This window comes from Colletotrichum jinshuiense, chromosome 2, assembly GCF_051148585.1.
Source record: "Colletotrichum jinshuiense chromosome 2, complete sequence".
Classification (NCBI taxonomy): domain Eukaryota; kingdom Fungi; phylum Ascomycota; class Sordariomycetes; order Glomerellales; family Glomerellaceae; genus Colletotrichum; species Colletotrichum jinshuiense.
Genome location: NC_139309.1, coordinates 326910 through 346505, shown reverse-complemented (window position 1 = coordinate 346505; position 19596 = coordinate 326910). Strand labels below are relative to the sequence as shown.

At 53.6% G+C, this 19596-nt stretch overlaps 8 protein-coding genes across 8 annotated transcripts; 2 read left to right on the top strand and 6 right to left on the bottom strand.

Annotated features, from left to right (window-relative positions):
• Nucleotides 1–65: 65 nt before the first annotated feature.
• Nucleotides 66–1379, bottom strand: EsH8_II_000102 (carboxymethylenebutenolidase; the record flags this gene model as incomplete). Its single annotated transcript, XM_083263400.1, has 6 exons — nt 66–491; nt 566–691; nt 755–906; nt 1111–1151; nt 1213–1255; nt 1316–1379. 6 exons carry the CDS (start codon nt 1377–1379, stop codon nt 66–68), a joined length of 852 nt encoding a protein of 283 aa, XP_083120722.1.
• A 579-nt stretch (nt 1380–1958) lies between these two features.
• EsH8_II_000101 (ARS binding protein 2-domain-containing protein) lies at nt 1959–4093 on the bottom strand (the record flags this gene model as incomplete). Its single annotated transcript, XM_083263399.1, has 2 exons — nt 1959–3611; nt 3662–4093. 2 exons carry the CDS (start codon nt 4091–4093, stop codon nt 1959–1961), a joined length of 2085 nt encoding a protein of 694 aa, XP_083120721.1.
• A 1360-nt stretch (nt 4094–5453) lies between these two features.
• On the top strand, nt 5454–6296 carry EsH8_II_000100 (uncharacterized protein; the record flags this gene model as incomplete). The annotated part of the gene is made up of 1 exon (XM_083263398.1): nt 5454–6296. The coding sequence occupies one exon, from the start codon at nt 5454–5456 to the stop codon at nt 6294–6296; it is 843 nt and encodes a 280-aa protein (XP_083120720.1).
• Nucleotides 6297–6679: 383 nt separating this feature from the next.
• On the bottom strand, nt 6680–8344 carry EsH8_II_000099 (Sds3-like-domain-containing protein; the record flags this gene model as incomplete). The annotated part of the gene is made up of 2 exons (XM_083263397.1): nt 6680–7876; nt 7931–8344. The coding sequence occupies 2 exons, from the start codon at nt 8342–8344 to the stop codon at nt 6680–6682; spliced, it is 1611 nt and encodes a 536-aa protein (XP_083120719.1).
• Nucleotides 8345–9159: 815 nt separating this feature from the next.
• EsH8_II_000098 (uncharacterized protein) lies at nt 9160–10293 on the bottom strand (the record flags this gene model as incomplete). The annotated part of the gene is made up of 1 exon (XM_083263396.1): nt 9160–10293. The coding sequence occupies one exon, from the start codon at nt 10291–10293 to the stop codon at nt 9160–9162; it is 1134 nt and encodes a 377-aa protein (XP_083120718.1).
• A 427-nt stretch (nt 10294–10720) lies between these two features.
• On the bottom strand, nt 10721–12593 carry EsH8_II_000097 (voltage-dependent anion channel-domain-containing protein; the record flags this gene model as incomplete). The annotated part of the gene is made up of 9 exons (XM_083263395.1): nt 10721–11115; nt 11167–11209; nt 11267–11481; nt 11535–11581; nt 11642–11791; nt 11840–11847; nt 11901–12070; nt 12122–12209; nt 12258–12593. The coding sequence occupies 9 exons, from the start codon at nt 12591–12593 to the stop codon at nt 10721–10723; spliced, it is 1452 nt and encodes a 483-aa protein (XP_083120717.1).
• Nucleotides 12594–16555: 3962 nt separating this feature from the next.
• EsH8_II_000096 (uncharacterized protein) lies at nt 16556–16762 on the bottom strand (the record flags this gene model as incomplete). The annotated part of the gene is made up of 1 exon (XM_083263394.1): nt 16556–16762. The coding sequence occupies one exon, from the start codon at nt 16760–16762 to the stop codon at nt 16556–16558; it is 207 nt and encodes a 68-aa protein (XP_083120716.1).
• A 1266-nt stretch (nt 16763–18028) lies between these two features.
• Nucleotides 18029–19559, top strand: EsH8_II_000095 (mitochondrial 37S ribosomal protein uS5m; the record flags this gene model as incomplete). Its single annotated transcript, XM_083263393.1, has 2 exons — nt 18029–19283; nt 19339–19559. The coding sequence occupies 2 exons, from the start codon at nt 18029–18031 to the stop codon at nt 19557–19559; spliced, it is 1476 nt and encodes a 491-aa protein (XP_083120715.1).
• Nucleotides 19560–19596: the final 37 nt, after the last annotated feature.

Here is a 19596-nt window from a genome sequence, read left to right as displayed (position 1 = left end):
TGAATGCCTGCTCGTATGCACTTGTGAACCGCCCGGTCCAAAGGTGCCTGCGCTCCTACTCGCGCTTAGCACACGTGCTCGACCTCACCAACGCCCTCCTGGGGACCCAAGTCCACCTTCAGGGTGCGCCCAAACAGCTCGAGCAGGATCTCGAAGCAGACCTTTGTGATGGCCGGGTCGTACCGGCCCTTGCTGAGCTCGTCGCGGATGAAGGCGTGCTGGGCCCAGGCGAACTCGTAGAAGGACGTCGTGACGCCGGCCTCGCGCAGCTTGGCGCGGACGAGGTCGCGGCCCTCGGGCGGGACGTGGGTGTCCTTTGCGCCAAAGATCATGGCGACCTCGGCGTGGGCCAGGGTGGGGAAGAGGTCGAGAGTGTGGGTGCTGTTCTCGGGGGCCGTCGGGGAGGTGTTCTTTGCCGTGTGGGGGCCGAGGGTGCGGCTGTGGATGTCGGTCGCGAAGTAGGAGACGCAGGCGGTGATGCGGGGGTCGAGCTGTGGTTTCGGTCAGGAGGCTGCGGGGGCTAGAAGGCGACGTCGGACGGGGTTGAGAGGGTGGGGAGACGTACGGAGGCTCGGACGGCGAGGTGGCCGCCCAGGCACATTCCAGTGCTTCCGATGAGGCCGGTGCAGGTAGAGAGGCTCAAAAGGTAGTCTACCGTGCGGCGGGAGTCTTCATCGTAAGACTCGAGGGTCTGTTACACAAAACAACATTTTCTTTAGCTAAAAATGATAGCATTGAGTGAGAGCGCTTTCACCTTTTCAACCTTCCAGTCGTTGCCCTTGTCCGTGCCAGGGACGTCGTATGCCAGGGCCTCCGGCCCGGTGAAGTCATGGTAGGACGAGGGCGCGGCGACGATGTAGCCGTGACCGGCAATTTGGCGGGCGAAGCGAGCAACAGGTCCGGTCACTATAATTGCACTTTAGCCTCAGATCTTGAAGTGAACACCAAGAGGAAATAGAATGAGAGGACGTAAAGTGAGCAACGGGATACCCGGTCAGGACTCGGGGAACTCGGTGAGAATCTCGGTGAGGCGGGGTAGCCGGGGCCAGAGTGGGGTTGGAGGCGCGGGGCTTCAACCCCGCCATGACCGTAGAATAGGAACTAACTGACCTTGGTAGATCTCGGAGAAGAGGCAGACACCGGGAAACTTCCTGGTTGAAGGGTCAATTGAAATGCACTGAGGCACAAATCTGAGGATTCAAGGGCTCTCACGCGTTGGGGTAGCCGGGAATCGAGGGGTGGAAGAGGAAGATTCCTGATGCGGTGTTAGCTGTTGTGACTCGATCTGAGAAGTGGGATTTTCGTCGGGACGGACTCATGGAACCATCCTTTCCGTCGGCCTTGGTCGGCACGTCGACGTGGGACTCCTTGATAAGCATCTTTATGGATATGTTTAAGGGAACTTCGTTTCTGAGGTTTGGAGGAGAGTTGGTTGTGATTGCTCGCTGTATGTCGTGAGCTTTCGGCGTGTCGAAGTTGAGCAATTTGCGTCTCATTGGCTGCTGTGGCTGAGGTCCGCTCTGCGCGACTTAGTAAGCCCCTTCCTCCACTCTTGCTTCCTCTATCACCCATACCTCCTCTAGTTCCTAGAGGAAACATGGAACAGCCGGTACTTGCATTTATTTTTAGATTTCGATTCAATAGCATTGGATATCAGATAGCTGACTGTTGGAATGAGAACCTGACCCTTATTTTCGCTGTTCTGTACCTCGGCTCAATCTCCTAGACCAATCCCCCCCCTGACGCCGGCTTGATGCTTTGATTATTACGCCAAATGCAAGGTTTTGCTCCCATGCTCGCTCTAGAAAGAAAACCGGAGCTCCTTGTTGTTCCTGTTGTCCATGTACCTCGTGTTGGGTGCCGTCTTCCATGATAAAATTCCCCTTTTGACTCGGATCATTAAACACTTCCTCCTGATGTTGTCGCTGCCGTCGCTGCTGTTACTCGACAATCCCTACTTAATCCTTGTCAAGTTCCTTGGCATCCTTAAACGTCTCGTTCAACTTCGCTGCGATCCCGGCCCGGAGGTCTTGCAGCTCCCTATCCCTCTTCTCAGAAAACCTCAGGAGTTCCCTGTACTTCTTCTCCCACTCTGATTCCCCGTCAATGGTCCCCTTCATCATTGGCTTCTCCGGCTTTTCCTCAGGCTTCCTCCACCTTTCGTACATGACGGTCTGTACCATGTTATAATTGCCACGAATGTTCCCTAGCCTGAACTGCCAGCTGCAGCTGTATGTGGCGCGGTCCTCGAACTCTTCCTCCCTCTTGACCCTCAACTTGCTCGTCGACATCAACGCCCGACCACCAGCTAGAGCAGCAAGGTTGATGAGAAAGGCATCTTGGTTAGGTGCGGTCTGCCACATCCTCTCCACCGTCGTATGGACAAGCGCCCAAGCCTCGGCAATGCTGCAGCGTTCAATAGGGTTGTCCTGTGCGTCAACCCAGTTTCCATTTGCCGTCTCGTGAGCGAAGTAGCTGAGCACCTCATCGATGTTGGTCCGGTCTTCCATATTTTCGAACATGCCTACGGGGATGTCGTTTGGTAGTGGTGGGGGAGGGTTGCTGGCCGCAGCCGGTGGTGCCTCCGATCCAGATTGTGTATTCAATTCTGCGGGTGGTTCTACCTTTTGTGCATTATCAGGGTTGGTCAGTGGGAATTCCAGAGACGTGGCTGCAGCCGTCGAGCTCTTTGCCTCGTGTGTGTCGCGGGGAGGATCTCCGTTCACAGTGATGACTGGCGGAGGAGGCGTTGCGAGGCGCACAGACCCGCCCAACCGTTCTGGGACCTGGAGTGAGATACTAGGCTTAGCCGGCCGTAAAATCTGAGGCGGACGGTGTATTTCAGCAGGCGCGGCTGGCGGAGAGATGGTCGATATTGATGTCGGGGGCGTGACCATTTCTGGTATGCTTTTGCTCTCAGAACTCGGACCTTTATGACCTGGTTCCTCTGCCGGGAAGGCCACAAACGGGCCGTCGACGTTTGTCTTATTCATCGGTGGCCTGCCGCGAGTCTTGCCGCTGGCTCCTGCTCCGGTGCTTCTCCATGCCGAAGATACGACTTTGGCGCCGTGTCGACGGTGTGGTGCTTTGGGCCGTGATGCTGTGATCGCGGACCTCGGTTCAGAGTCACCCCAGAACCCCACGTTGCGTGTCGATGGCGTCAGCGCAGACAGTGATCCCTGTGGATATGCCGTAAGCGGTGTCTGGGTGGTGTCAGGAGCTTGAGGCCATCCAGTCGTTGATGTCGTACCCGGGCCCAATCTCAGAGGATCGGAACTACCAAAATTGGTCCGTCCATCAGGGTGAGCGGACCACGGGCCCAGGTTTTCTCCCCGCGATGAGCTAGGCCCATTGTCTGCCGGCGGCGAGTCTATCCTTGCTCGTCGCGAGGGGAAGTTTGCGAATTCCTCTTCGTCCGGCCGTTTTCTTCCTCGCCTGGGCCGGATATGTGGCAAGAGGGCCCTAAGAGCCATGTCGTCCTCTGCCAACACACCGTCTCTCCCAGATTCGCACACGGGAGTTGGATCATTAGGAATCTCGGTCCAGTATGGGTGTGGGTGATCCATCAAATACTCAAAGAAAGCATCCACATGCATGGAGTGCATCCAGCGCTATGAGAGTTAGTCACTCTCCTCAATCATGGTTGGCGATAGAAAATCACCTTGAGCCGAACGGCATATTGCTGAATCTTTTGCGAACTCTGCCCCTTGTCCTGGTCTGGCGGCTCGACCCCCAACTTGAGAGCTAGCTCAGCCCACGTCTTGATCTCCTTCGTCTCCAGCTGCTTGATGAGTTGGAATAAGGTAAAAGTGCTAAAGCTCTTACCGCCGCTCTTGGGCGGGATCCGGAATGCCTCCTGCAACGCGGCCGTATCCGTCTCAGGGGGTACAGCTGGATTGCAATATAGGATGAACTGAACATATGTGTCTTCGATCGTCTCTGCCGCAACATTTCTATCTGGGAGGACGGGTCTCGCCGGTACAGAAGGGACTGACGGCTTCGAAGCATCATCCATGTGTTGCTGGTTCATGGATGGCAACGGGAAATGCCCATGCATGCTGGTGGGCGGCTGTTGCTGCTGCATCGCGCGCATGAGTCGTTGTTGAACGGTCCGGGTTAATGGACATCGTCCCTAGTAATGCATCGAGCTGAATCGCGCATTGAGACCATGCGCGTTGAGGTGTAAAAAGCCTATCGACGCGACGCGTATAGGTATCGTGGATGCATGACCGTAAAGACTGAGATTGCCCGATGAGAGGAATATGAGATGAGGCCACTCGGTGTAGAATACCCGGGAGATGGATGAGACGTTGCAAGCCGGCCGTATTTTTGGTCTCAATCACAGGCTGAACGGAGCTTTCACGGTGAGAAGGTTGGATTAATCTAAGCATCAATCAATCGAGCTGGTAAAGTCGGGAATGATTTGGGGGCCCAAGCGAGGGGGGGGGAAGCCGTGCTAAAATTAGCCTTTGTTGCCAGCTCAAGGCAAGGGAGAGAGTCCTGGGCTGTCGTTCGCTGAAGGGTCGGCGCAAGCTGTACCCCGGTGCACGCCATGGCCATTCGGATGCTGAAAAAACTCCCCCGAGAGGGAATGCGTAGATGGAGCAATGCTAGGGGCAGCCGCAATTGTACCCATCGTGCTAATAATCATTAAAACTGTCATTTGCGCACTATGCGATGTCATCATTGACCGGCTTCCCCAGATGGCCCATGCTTGGCCTCCCAGTCACTCCTTGCGTCCTAGGGCAAGGGAATGCTTCACCTTCCTCCTCCGGGCCGTCGTTGCATTCAGATCAGATCTTGGCGTAGGATTTTGGCTTTTCGAACTGTCAAAGGCCAAAGCTTAAGATGAGCTTGTGGCGAACTGAATCATGTCTCTGTATAGCACTGCACAGTTTCCGTCGGGAGATTTAGAACGCGGGCCGGTTTCTACAGGAGCCGACGAGGGAGGGCGAGAGGCATCCTTGTACCACAGTAGATCTGCGATTTGTAAACCGAAGCCTCAATGTCCAGGGCATTAGCCGATCAGGTGCAGCCACAATGAGGTTCAGAACCTGCACCTACGCCCGTGACTAATCCAAGTCTGCTTGGCCAACCTCCACTTCTCGAGAGAAGGTTGACTAATCCCCCAAACGAAGCCTTCACGGACGCATTTTGGTCCAATCATTCCAATGACGTGATTGCTCTCTCACAAGCATGGGCCATCTTATGGTTCGAATGGCTTCATTTCTCATCTTGCTTTGAAATACAGGACTAAGTTATCAAATAATATAAGAAGGGGAATCTCATCTCATGAAGAAGACACTGAATTCGCCAGAATCATTGATATCACACACATACTCAGGCAACTCCCATCAGCCTCTCATTGTGAAAAGTCAAAGCCAATCCTTGCCACAGACCCCCGCATAAGACTCCCAATCCTGGCCCAACCTACAATTATAACAGCAGCTGCAATGGCTATTGACACCGTCCCCCGCGGCGACGTCCGCGCAACTCTCAACTTTTTCGCCGCGCCCGAAGACGGCACGTCCCCCTACAACCTCATCCACCCCGAAGGCCCACCAGGCCGTAACTACGGCGACGCGCCCACAGAAACCACCCTCCACGACATCCGCGGCCGCGAGTCCGACTTCAACCTCGACCAGGACGCTTTCACCGTGATCCGTAACCTCCCTCCTTCTGCCGAGAAGGATTTCACAGACGATGAATCAGTCAAGCAGAACTACTACCCTGAGCTAGAGAAGTTGCTGCTAGAAAATGTCCCGGGCAGCAATAGGGTCCTGTTCTTCGACCACACCATCCGCCGCGCCGACCCCAAAGCCAACCGCAACCCCGTCACGCGCGTGCACATTGACCAGACGCCTGCCTCTGTGATTCAGCGCATCAAGAAGCACCTTCCCGAGGAGGCGGATAGATTGCTCGCGGGCCGTTACCGCCTCATCAACGTGTGGAGACCCCTGAACAAGAAACCCGTGGAGTCGTTCCCCTTGGGCTTCGCGTCGTCTTCTACTCTGGCCGATGCAGACATTGTCCCCATTGAGCACCGTTATACCAATGGGTATACCGGCCAGACGGCGGGTATCAAGTTCAGCCCTGACCAGAAATGGTACTACCTGAGCGGCATGACGGGGGATGAACGACTGTTGCTAGAGTGCTTTGATAGCGAGGGACTTCGGGATGGCACCGGGGTTGCGGGGGGACGATTGGCTCACACTGCTTTCGTTGACCCAAGGACGAGAGCTGATGCCGAAGGTCGCGAGAGCATCGAAGTTCGCGCGTTAGTTTTTGGTCCTTAAGAGGTCGGAGATAGCGTTTTGCCGCCACGGGAGTTTGGGTATATGAGTCAATGAGAACATGATTTTCGATTATGAGCATTGGGGTATCCATGCGCGTGAGCTGTTCTAAATCCAGACGAGACCTCGTCCCTCCGCAATTGCAAGCTCTTGTGCCATGCCACCCTGTGTCTTGAACTCTTGTGCTGTCCACGACATGCAATCTTCGATCGTGAAAAAGTCCGAATATGAAAATGCAAACTTGCTCTGTGCGGCGGAGTCTAACCGCAGTAAAGGGGGCAGTCATCCCCCGAATGTCGTCCATATCCCATCCCTAAAAGGGGTACAATGCAAAATCCCAACCTATTTCCCGAACGCCTAAACACCATTCAACTGCTTGCATGTCGTCACTGGTTCTTGCGACCCTTGCCGCGGGAGCTGCCTTGTCGACTCATGGCTGCACCGCCTGCTGCACTGCTAGTGCGGCTCATGGGGACAGCAGCGACGGCGGCCAGGAGCGGCGGAGGAGCTTCATCTCTAATGCTGCTCTCTATCGGCATAAGATCCTCCCTAAGGGTCGTTGGGTCCGGTCGAGGGCCTGGTTTGAATCCCGACCACGGAGTCTTCGTGTAGGGCATGATGGAAGCTTCAAGCAGCTTCCTGCTGCCGTTAGGATGATCAATGGAATCGCCGGGCTTGTGATTCGCATCATACTTCTTGAACAGGTCCATAACCATGATGTCAGAGTTGATCTCCTCGTGTGACAGCGGTTGCGGTAGATTGCCGTCAGTGTTTCCTCTGACTGGCTTGAAATAGTTGGTCACGGACGCAGACGGTAGTTTAACGGGATCGTGCGGCTGCATGATCTCGAGATACTTGGGTAACTCCAGGCCGTTGGCTCCCTCTACAGCATCAATCAGGTTCTGGTTGATGCCGGCTCTTGTACTCCTAGTGGCATGGGAGCTGGTGCGCTCCATCGCCGGGGCGGATGGATAAGTCTCGCTTTCCTGGTCAACATTGTCGTCGCCGTTGCCAGAGTCGCTTCCGGGAGAAGAGCCACCATTCGTATAAGCCCTGTGTCTTAAAATGTGCTTGTGGGCAGCGACAGCGGCGGCATTATATGCCATGGTGAGTTCCTTCTCAGTGAAGAGCTTATCGATACTGTAGGCAGGACCGTTCTGCTTGGCAGCGACCCGGAGCTTCTCGTTCTGCCAGAGAGGAGTCGTGCTATTGGGATCAAGCGCTCGCCTAGACGGAACAGGGGAGCCGTCGTCTTCGCCGGGGTTTCTCTTGCGCTTCTTGCTATCCGCATAACCGGCTAGCTCTTCGGCATCCTTGCGCAGTCGTGTCGCACGCTTTCCGTGGGTGCCACCAGGGCTTGCCGGGTTGGTGATACTGAACTGGTTGGGGTGGAGCAGGAGCGCCGAGGAATCAGAAATCTCCAGAGCCTCCTTTTCCTTGTTAAGACGGTATTTTCTCGAGAGAAGTGTGTTCACAAGGCGGTCGCGGAGAGTGGCAGAGAGGGCTTGGTGCTCGCGCTTTGCGGTCTCGACCTTGTAGAGATACTCGTTCTTATGCTGGTGGAGGCGGCGCTCATGCTCGTGCTGTTGGTGCGAATGTCAGTTGGGCCTACCGGAGTAAGTTTCGGTCGCACTCACCATGTGTTGGAGCAAATGAAAATCTCTATACTCTATGAGGTCCTCAATGCCTTGGACAAAGTCCTCGAATTTGGGGCCGGCCATCTGCAGTAGAGTACGGTTGCTGTCGGACAGCGCCTCTTGTCCCTGCGTCTCCTCATGCTCCTGTCGCAGGCTGGCGATGACGCTCAGAACATCGTCCGCGTACGGATCGATGCGTTGGACGAGGTTGGTATCGACCTGAACCTTCTGGAGTTGATCGCGGTAACCGAGATCGCGGTCTCGGTTGAACTTCTCTTGCAGAGTGGTGATCTTGTCGGCAAGGGCCTGGCGCTTGCGGTCGCGCTTCGATTGGGGTGCTGGAGAGGCCCGGCCAACTTTGTGTTGACCGGAGGCTCCCCCCAGATTGGGGGTAGTTGCGTCGTTAGCTGCCATCTCGCTTATGGCGTATAGACTCAGGCGTCAATCGCTCGAAATCGCAGTTCTTTACTCCGATTGAGGGGGGAGGAAACCGGTGTGGTCGGCCGGGGTAATGGTCGGCTGGGTCGTGTGAATAACCGTCGCAAACCGGAGCTCGAGCGAGACGAGTGTTGGGGGAAGTGAGAAGGGCAGTGAAAGATGAAAATTGATAGCGTCTTCTGGAGAGGATATACCTCTCATTCACTCCTCAGGAATAGAGAGAAATCCGACCAAGAGCCATTCGCAGCGGCAGCTCTCTTGTGCGATGTTTGTGTGGAAGGCCAAGTTCGGAGAAAGGTGAGGGCACTGCGAAATGGCTCTGCCTCTCTGCCTTGTCAGCCTTCCCGCTAAAATGGCTGTAGTAATTCTGTACCTGACTGTTAGAGGGGCTGAATTTTCTTATTGGCTGGGGGTTATCCGGTGACTTCCGCAGGGGCCAGGTTCAGTGGAATGCACAGAAGGAAGGGAAAACTGTAGCACTGTACTCCGCCAAATTTGCGCTGGAAGACCCTTGACTGTGGTGTGGTTCGCACGGTGCCTTGTCTGTGAATACACCGGAAGGCAGCTCTAATGCCGACAAGACTCCGGCAGGAGTCTGCCGAATATGGACGAGGGATGCAATGGGATTGAGTAGAATAAATGTGAAAGGTTTCTGTAATGTAGCGCCTATTTTGTTTGCTTGCTGGCCATTAGTTAAAAGTGGCGAGCGTGACTGTCCATTTGTACAGCACTTGTGACGGGCTGAAGCTGCTGGGGTTCCTTCCCGCTGTTCCTCCGAGATGCCTTGGCTTCTATAGTCCGCTCCTGAGCTTCTGTAGCTGGCTCATCAAGCCATATCCTCCAAGGTACGTCTTGTTCTCCGCGGCATCAGCATGGACGCTGCCCTTCCTTGCTCGTCCCTCGCTTCCCTCCCTCCGACTCGCCTGGTCCACCTCCCTCATCAGATCCCGGTGTCGGTCCTCAACCATCTTGGCCAAGCTCTCGATGAACTTCGTCCGGCCCTTCTCCTCTGCAGTACCTTTCCAGACCTGGTTAAGCTCCTTCAGCTCCTCAATGCGCTGCGCCGCTTTTTCAATGCCCTTCACTGGGTCTTCTGATTTGGTCAAGAGATGCGATACCTCGTCCCGTAGCTTCTGCAGCACCTGCTGTCCCTTCTCCTCTGTGCTGTGCTGTTCGGCTCCCGGGTCCGGTGCTGAGACGGACAGAAACGACGAGCTGACTGAGAGCTCTGACGGCGGAAACACGAACTCCATGGCGTCTCCAAAGGTCTTGATAACAGAGTCGAGACGAGAGCGTACTACTGTCAGCGTCCGCAGTTGGTTGATGTATGCCGGGTCTGTAGTCGTCTCTCCGTTCCCGCTCGTGTCTTCCTCTGCCTTGGCTGTGCCAACAGACGCTCTCCTCTCTTCTCCATCCGTGCCCTTAGGTGCTGGTTCCTTTGCACTCTCGCCCAAGCCACCAGGCACAAACTTCTTAATGTCCTCCTGTAGCGTCTCATTCATCGTCTCGGCAAGACTCAAAGTCTCTCCTCGCAGAAGTTCGACCTCATAGGCAAGCCGACTGCCGCTGCGCAGTATGTCATCAGTAAGCTGGGTCAAAGTACCCGACAGCCTCGTCGTATGGATGTTGAGCTGGGATAGCAGCGCCTGCGCCTCGTTGGACAGATCGGCGAGCGGTACGGCTTGCCCGCCATTTCGTGATGAGTGGTTACTGCTGTGTTGCAGTGGTGGCAGCGAGGCGTTTAGAAACGCCGCAGGGTCGAACGAAGGGTCCAAGAAATCCTGGAGAAAGTCGTCTGCCACGTGGCTCGACTTGGGTTGGATTGTTGGCTTGGGCTGCTGGCGCGTTTGGATGGGTAAGTTCTTCGATGAGGCAGTGCTGCTGCTTTGGCGCCGATGCAACGCCGAGGAAGAGTCCCAAGACATTTTTTCAGATGATATATGCCAGTAAAAGAAGTAGATTCACGGCGTTGACGGTGATGAGTCTGCCAAACCTTTTATGCGACAACACCTCGGTGAGGACAGGTCTCATCCGACTGAGATGAATCGATGTACTGAACTGAGTTCAGTGGTGAGCGGCTGGTCGAGCTCCTGGCCCCACTTGTAGCCCGCTGCCGCTCTCCCTTAAGCGAACACCACGGTGACACCAAGCACCTAGAAGTACCGTACTCGACCTGATGCTCCTGATGCGCCTACTTTTAGATCGGGAACCATCATTTCCTTTGATATTGTGGTTGGGGGCATTTATATTTAAGATGCACTCAGAATGCTATGTATTTCTTGGCGCAACGGAGCTTTACGAAACTGCTATTGGGCCGTTTCCAACTTAGTTCTCCTTGTACATGGCCACTAACTATCGGGTATCTTTCGGCCACAAAAGTTCCCTCTGGTATAAGCATCGAATCATCGTCACAAATACAATAACCCAAACAACTATTAAGCATGCGGCCATGACACATCCTAATATCTGCAGTCCGTTGTTCTGAAATACCTTTCCGAGGGCAGTGGTAGCAGTCACCAGCGCTGTATTGGGGAATACGAATGACCACCACGTCATCTGGAAGGGCATCTTCTTCGCTGGCCGCACATATTTCCACAGCGATCCAACAGAGACGATAAAGAACCAAACGGATAGTCCCCAGAGCCAAAGTCCAACCATAACGGACACAATCTTGACGACAGGCACGGCTATGTCAGTACCCAGGAAATCGTTAGGGAGAATGGTTTCAGCTTGATTGCCGAGTTGCACTGAAACAGTCAGCTATATTGACTTCTCTTTACCTGAGGGGATGTCTTTACCTATTCCTCCCACCGTGAATGCGAACGGCCCGATGGATATGAACTGGCCCTTGGTTAGCTTTGATTTACTGCGTTTCCAATCAAACAAGGCATCACATACCACACCAGGGCGTTGATAGTCTTGGGGTAGTTTCTGCGTCATCAATCGATAGATGAAGGCCGCCGAGATCATAAAGGCGATCAAACATCCCGCGCCTTGAGTAGCCACCGCGCAGAGTGCGATCGCAGTAGTATTGAGTGTCACTACTTGCTGATTTGTCTGGGTTGCAGCCTGTATAAGTTGAGAACCAAAAGGCGCCGTGAGAAGCAGAGGGTCTCAAAGAAGGGTAAGCAATAGTTTCATAATATCTTTGTCGGAAGGAACCTACAAGCTGGAAAGACCCATGTCGGTGTCATGGTATGGATAGGGAAAACTCTACAGTTCTGTTAGCAAAGCCGTGGCTGTAAGCCAGGAGTGAACCAGGTCGATGCTCACAATGTCGACCAGAGAATCAAATAAATCGTCGCGCTAGCAACCATGCTCAAGGCGATATAAATCCAGAACACAATCTGCATAGTTCTCAGGAGCCAGGGGCCAACATGCGGAACACCAAACTGGCATATGTTGATCGATATGATGGCAAGGCTGTGATGGTTCAGATATTATCCAACAAATTACGGCTGGGAGACCTACGAGACAACCTGGAGGACTGCTGGTTAGCAGATAACAAGAGACAACAACCATAGTGACTCACGAATGAAGGAATGAAGAGGGATTCCGTCTGATCTGTGAACGAATGTCTGAGTGCTCCTGGCCGATAACGAAATCGAAGAGCTGCAAAGACACAGTTCGTAATGAAAATAATAACGTTGAGTAAGAAAAAGGCCACAGCTATGCCGTTAAGCCAAGCAGCCTGATATGAAACTTCTTGGAGTTCAGCAGGCGTTCAACCCAATGGAAGTAAAGGAAACTCACGAGAGTGTATCACATTTGCCATCCCCCCAGTGGCCTGCATCGTGTTAGTGTCGGAATGGGCGACCTTCATGGTGCGACATACCATCGTCTATTATTCGTTAGCCATGAGCATCACGTATGCGAATTGGAAGAATACCATTGTGAACCAGGTCCATGTATGACACGCGATCCGATCTCGAAGTCCCACTTTCTTGAATCCAGATTGCTTCTCCTTACCAGTCGTCACGGTGTTTGGACTGGGCTCATTCGAGTCCGCATGCTCATTAGCAGGAACATCGGCCGCCTTGGCCTCTACATCTAATCCTGGACCGGTAGATGGACGTGGGACAAACGGAGGACGCCTGAGGGGAGACTTGGGCGTCGGTAGAGAAGTTGAGGGAGCCTCGCTAGCGTGGGCGAAGTAAGAGGAGCGGTTGTGCTCATCTGGAGTCTGGTAGCTGCAGTTGGTTACCATTTCATTGGCGGTGGCCATTTTGCCGTAGGTGAATCCCAATCTTCTGGTCCGCGTGCCAACAACTTCGATACAACATAGAGCGGGAAAAGCAGGCTGGGTTCGGCATTGGTGAGGGCAATGTTCATGTAAACGAGATTGGTGATGAAGACGACGTGATCAAGGAACAGTGAACCTAAATCGAACAGCGGCATGCTCGAAACCGAGTGAGCGTTCAGGGACGCAGTTCCGCGCAGTGTGCGTTGTGCCGAAGTATGGTGTGGTGTTGGAGACGTGAGGGGACGATTAGCCAGGCGTGGATGAGACGTGTGGGTGGATATAGTCAGATGCCGACTCGGGTATGTCGCGGTACAGGACCGCAAACGCAGATCTTAGCTCTTCCTTGGGCGAGAGTGTGCAATGAGTCGTCCCGTGGCCACGGCCAAGATAGACTTGGTGTGGTGTGGATTTGTGATGGAGCGTTTGGTGCTGGCGTCCGGCCCGTGAATGATGGGGCCCCGTCACTTGCGTGTATGAAGGCGCAGTTCGCTAAGCAGAGAGAGAAGAATTTTTCGCCTGAACGAGGTCTTCTAAGTAATGTCGTCAGCGGTTTATTGAGCGTTCCGGGAAGTGGTTCGGCTTGATGAGTAGGCAAATCCCAGTTAGTAATTGAAGTGTAAAGTGGTGCCTGCGTCATTCAGAGGTTGGCAGCAGATGGCCTGCTAGTGTAGAACCCGCCCAGGAAATCGGCTGCACCCTGCCGAAAATGACACAGCAGGCGCTGGGGCCCCAGCATCATGTGGAGCACATTGAGAACTTCAACCCAAATGTGGCCGAGTATACGGAGTGCCACGAAAAGTAATAGGGAAACCAGCCATTGTCAACCTCCTATTTAAAAATTCAGACTACGATTCTTGCAAATTATATTATAGAAGAATTGCTCGATAAGAATAGGGTGGATGAGAGGAATGTCATCTAGGGCCGCAAGGAGAAAATAGTGTAGAGAGAGGTATTCCGTATGAAAGGACGCACTTCTGCGTTGTCCGCATCCTCTGACCAGTCACTCGCATGCTCATCTTATCTTATCGTCCGAACAGCTGATAGGATACACCATGCCGAGAACGCTGGGCGTAGGGGCTAGTTTAGTGCGAGGTCAACGGTTCGGATATATGGACCTTTCACCAGCGCCTTTGATGCCATCCCTCTGAATTTGTGTGCACCTACTTACATATGATGTAGCCTTGGAAAATGCGACAGCTCCAGGTGGGAATCGTTCGCACTATCCCCGCAGTGTGACGGGAGTGATGGGCCTTAAGTGGAGAGACACATGCACACCTGCCTTGTTGCTGCCATCGGTGAGAAGGGCCCTATCGCCAGTCCTTCCGACAAGTCCCCGAAGTACATCTCCCGAGTATGTACTTGCCCGATTTGGTATCTTCTCAAACGATGCAATGCCGCCCTACCGTCTTTTGACGACATTCTTTTCTTTAAAATAAAATAAAAATGGCAAATACTACCCGCCAATTCAGATTTCATTTACTTCACGTCGGCATGCTGTTATTTTCAAACTATGACCACTTCTGTCATAAACCTTGACCCATTTGTTCTTCGTGACTATGGGACTGCTTCCTTCATCACCGTCGCGAGTAATGTTTCGTTTCGCTCAATATGCAGTCAAGCCCGACTTTCGTCCGCGGATGAGCTTGCTACCTGCGTTCAAGCGGGCAAGGTTTTCGTCTCCAAGGCCCATAGGTGTTGCCTGCATATCTCTGTGGCCCAGGAAGAAGCCACCTCGAATACCCACCTCAATCTCGTCAGCCATGTAGCATCATACCTGACAGACTGCCCTGTAATGATCACCTCGAGCGAAGGATAGGCAGCGGCTAACAATCATGTAAAGATTTGGGGCCAGTTGGGGATCAACCTAGTTTGCGACGCAAGCGACTCGTATAGCTCACGACAGCTATCGTTCAAAATCGAGCACCAAGATCCAGTTCCGTACCCTCTGGTACCTTCAGATATCGCGGTCGTCACAATGCAGCATCTTACATGCTCCTTCCACTTTCATCGAGAGCCATTGAAGACGATCACACGCAATACGACAATAAACCAGGAGAAAGGGGCGCTTGGCAACCTTCCTGTGTCCTCCTTCGGCACAGCAAAAGATTGGGATCTCGACGACTTGTCTGCGGGATAGGACCTGCATCGCAACGTGGACGAGCTTCCCCAGACACAAGATTCGGGTGTTTGTCTCCTGGATTCGGACACCGCCACTCTCGAAGCATTGTCGAACCAAGAATATATGGACGGTCTGACGGTAGCCCCTTCTGCGATACAACGGCTGTTAGATGCCAGCCTTTATACTTTATGGTCCGGATGCAGACCCATTGCTGGCATTCAGACAGTCGTGCGGATGACAACACCTCCATTGCTTCGCCTTGTACCTGAAATTTTTAACAAGAACTACCTCTCAGTAATTTCCATACTACTCCGAAACGCGTCATGACTATAGTGGGACTAACAGGATACAGTCCATCACCGCCCGATCTCACCTTCTGCCAACATTATCTTCAGTGTTTCGGGACCTTGCCAATGTTGAATTGAGTCGACTACAAAAAAGTAACGGCAACCTGATGAAGCCTAGCATCAATAATCAGCTTAAAAGTGACAGTGACGATATGGCTGGAGACATCTGCGAGCAGCTATGGCAACTGATGCGGACAAAGCTGTCGCCCTTCCAAAAGGCAGGCATACAGCAGCAAAGGTTTCCTGTATTGACAGCAATGAGTAAAAGCATCCCCTCGCCTACAGATGCTAGCATTTTTGCCCAATGCGAGGCTGGGTCAGAGGGTCAATTCTCGGTAGAGGAACTAAACCTTGAAGCTAGCATGGAGCACAATCACTTTAAGAACCGCGACATACTATATCAACTTCCAGATGTTGACTTCGACGAGGATGAATTCTACGAGAGCGTTCTGGACCGCTGGATTGACGACAGTCCATTCTCTCCTCGACCCACCGGCATATATGACCTGGCAAATCCTACTGAAAACGAGGGCGTGGAAGTTTGCCAAATTGAGCATTCCCTCAACTACGATGCTGAGCTTCATTTTTCGAGCTCTAGAATCCTAGATTCGCCCTTTTCGCCGCGGCCCAGCTTAGACCATCCGACCACACACGATGAGGGAGAACTCCCGATACCCCAAAGACCGAGCCAGGATGATAGTGCAAGACCAATGTCGCCTTTTCAGACGGACTCACAACATGGTGTTTTTATGTGTGAGCAACCAGACAGTGAATGGTCGGATTACGACCTTGATTTCGGCGGAGAGGAGAAAGATTCCACTATAAATTATAACCTCAGCACACTTAATGAGCCGGCTTCAGTGTCTTTTCAACGCGAGTTTCATTGGAATGGAGACGGTGACAATCAACGGCCTATACGGCCATCATATGGAAAGTGATGCTTTCCATCCGCAGTCAACTTATGACGAGAATAAATCTGAGGATTTCAGCAACGACTATTGGGGGCCAAGGTATCATACTCGTCCTTGGTCGGATGCGTACTCCGAAGATCATGAAATGGCGAATTGGTTTGTAAACGAACGCACAGCATGACTTTACTGCCAGACAGTTGAACGCATTCCATTACAGAAGCCCCGTCGGTACCCATGTTTGAGTCTCTGACAATCTTATATATGAAGAGATATATTGCAAGAAATAGATGTCGAATGCAGCCTGTGACATTCGGGCATCGCGATGTGTGGAATCTGCCCCTTTAGCGTGACCCTGCAAGGCCAAGCCGGCTCTTAAGCCTGGCTTCAACTCATTATCCAACCTCTCAACCCCTTGGTGCAGTACAGTCGCATCCGGTTCCGCGATGCCTCTCCTAGCGATGGTTCTGGCTTTTCGCCCAACGACTCGGTGGTGACCAGGCCACCAAGATAACTGCATTTCCGTCGCAACGAATCCTCCAAAGAATGTGTTTCCTGCCGCCGCCTCCTCTATTTCTTCGCGCCCTTCTTGGGTTCCTTCTTCTTCTTTTGCTCCGGCTTCAACGTCGCGAAGTGGATGTACCACAGGAGGAGGCCCTGAAGACTGACGGCGACGAGGACGATCACTAGGATGGTGAAGAGAATAGGTTGATCGTTCAGTACGGCGACGGCCTGGGGCGTAGCGCCAATGGATCGGAACCAGTCAAATTGACCCATCTTTGCGGTCTCGGGATTTGCGGTGTCGGTGGAGTGGTTTTAAGAACGAGGGGGGCGCGAAGTATCGCAGCAGAATAGACTGGTGGTGGACAGGTCGTTCGGCGATGGGTACGAAGATACGAGGACTGCTCGGACAGCTGCAACGGAATGAACTGTGGTGGTAGGAATTAAAGGTGTGTATAGAAAGTCAAAAAATGAAGGTCTGAGTCTCAAGTGCGCCAGTCACAAGGGAAAATGTATGTATGGTAGGGGCCTGATTAGAAGGTTTTGTTGGACAGCAAGAACACGAGATGCAAGAGAGCCAGGAGAGAAAAGGAGTGTAGAAGGTTGGTAGGGCCAAGATGTATGAAAAAGATCCGCTTGCCTTCTCGAAACGGGAGACGTCACAATTGGGAATTGGGGCGCAACTGAGGACGAGGAAATGGCCCTACAGTGGTCACAGTGCCCTCGCGGGCTAGACCGCCTTGGGTGGTGGGTGAGACCTGGACGCGACATCGTGGTGGTTGAGTGCGAAGAGCGGCCAGGGGAGGGGGGGCATCGATGCGCGTTTCAGGCCTGCGGCAGAAAGTCGACTGATGTCTGCGGCGAGTGATTGGCTGCGCAAGGGCAAGCCGCAGCGGTTACTTCGGCATGGCAAGGGGTCTTACGCCTCATGGGAAGGCGTCTCGTCTCTGGTAGTAGAGGCTGTGGAATTGTGGTTTGTGACTTGGACATCCGCGGGTACCAATGCGGCTTCCGGTCTGAAGGCGTTTTAGTCTGCCTTACAGGAATTGCTGCCACTTAGCAAACGTAAGTTGCTTCCGAGTGAACTAGCTTGCTGAGCAATGGACGCTGAAGAGCACCTGTCGCCAAAGATTCACTAAGCTACCTAGGTAGTCAATCCCCTGGACGTTGGCCAAGACAGTGCTTTCGGTAAGGTGGTTAATTAGCCTCAGGGGGCTCTCGCTGTGGCGCTGACCGAAATCGCAGAGGGCAGCAAGATCATGTGACTCAAGGGACATATCTTCCCGTCTTTCGCAGTCCGCACGGGCCAAGGGCAGAAGGAAGGCCTGGTTATTCTGGCCAATGATGTGGCCTAAAAGGGCCTAAGGCAATTGTGCATTGTACGCCGATCCAATTGAGCTCCCAAAAAAATTGTCGTACATCTGGCGCGACCCTGAGCTCAACTAAAGAGTCCATCACGCGACTACACCCACCCCAGGCGACCTTTATACCCTTTGCTGCCGGCATCGAACTGGCGCAGAGACGTCGCCCCTCTCCGCAGTGATGAACTCGGTACGCCCGGCCCGGAGCGTCCTGTCGAGATGTGTCTCCGTCTCGAGCACTCCGGCGGCACTGCCATGCCGTCTATTCCACAGCTCCGTTAGCCGGTCCGGTCGGAGGCGATCACGATTCAACAACATCTCCGCCGAGAAGATGGGTCTGACGAACACCGAAGCGATCGACTCGTATGCGAAGCGTCACTTTCCCGAATACACGGAGGAGGAGAAGGCGGATCTGAAGCAGAAGTACACTCCCGAGCAGTGGGAGGCTCTCGAGGCTGCCGAGGAGGCCATTGATCCGAAAGACTTGGTGATCCAGGGTCGGTTACGGACGGATCCCTACAAGCAGCCCTATATCGAGGATTTTGCGACCATCCAGCCCATTATCGACGCGAAACCCCAGAAGCCCTTACAACCCCAGGACGTGAAGTGGCTTCCGAGAAGGGAATGGGTCGACGACTACATCGAAAAGATGGCGAACAGGGTCGATACCCAGCTGAAAGATACCATGGGCAAGGCATTTTCCAGGGCGTTGCGCAAGGTCAAGCAGACGAACCCGGACAAACTCGACTTCACGGAGGAGGAGCTGAAGGAGCTCGAGAACAACCCTGAGCTGCGCAGGAAGTTCCTGATCGAAGAGGACGCCGATGTGCTGGGGTCCAAGAAGTCTTCAAAGAAGCCCGAGTCAGCAGCCATCGCAGGCGACGACTGGTTGAAGCAAATTGACGAACATTTCTTCGAGGAGCTCGAGCAGTCGCTCAGCACCAAGGAGAACCCCCTCCGCCCCTCTCGCTTGGATTCGTGGAAAGCCATCGAGGGCGAGCACGGCAACTCTGCCCTGTCCCCCGAACTCGGCAAGGTTGAGGGTGTCAAGGGTCTCTACAAGCCCCCTGAAGACCTCGAGGATGACGGCCTCGACCCCACGGGCCGCTATGCGAAGATCAAGCAGGCTACTGGCATGAAGATCAGCGACATTCTCTCCATTCTCACCAAGAGAGTTGTCATTCGTTCCGTTTCTAACCAGACCCGTCTGGGCAAGATTCGGAGCTCTTCCGTCATCGTTGTCGCTGGCAACGGCGACGGCAGACTGGGATTGGGCGAAGCCAAGTCCACGGATCCCACCATCGCCACGGCGACGGCCACGCTTCTGGCCATCCGTAACTTGAGACCTATTCGTAGATACGAGAACAGGACCATTTACGGCAACGTCGAGGCTAAGATCTCGGGAACCGTCGTGAAGCTCTCTGCCCGTCCTCCTGGTATGTTGTCCCTCGGACCTCCCGTCCCTAACGATCTTATCCTGACATGATTTAGGCTTCGGACTCCGTGTTTCCCACAGAATATTCGAAATGGCCCGCCTGGCCGGTATCCACGACCTGTCCGCCAAAATCCCCCGCTCCAAGAACCCCTACAACACGGTCAACGCTGTTTACAAGGCCCTGCTGAACCAACCCGACCCGGAGGAGATCGCCATCGGCCGCGGAAAGAAGTTGGTCGACGTGAGGAAAGTGTACTATGGCGGATCTGTATATTAATCTGTATACCACTTTGTATACCACTGTATATGTCAAA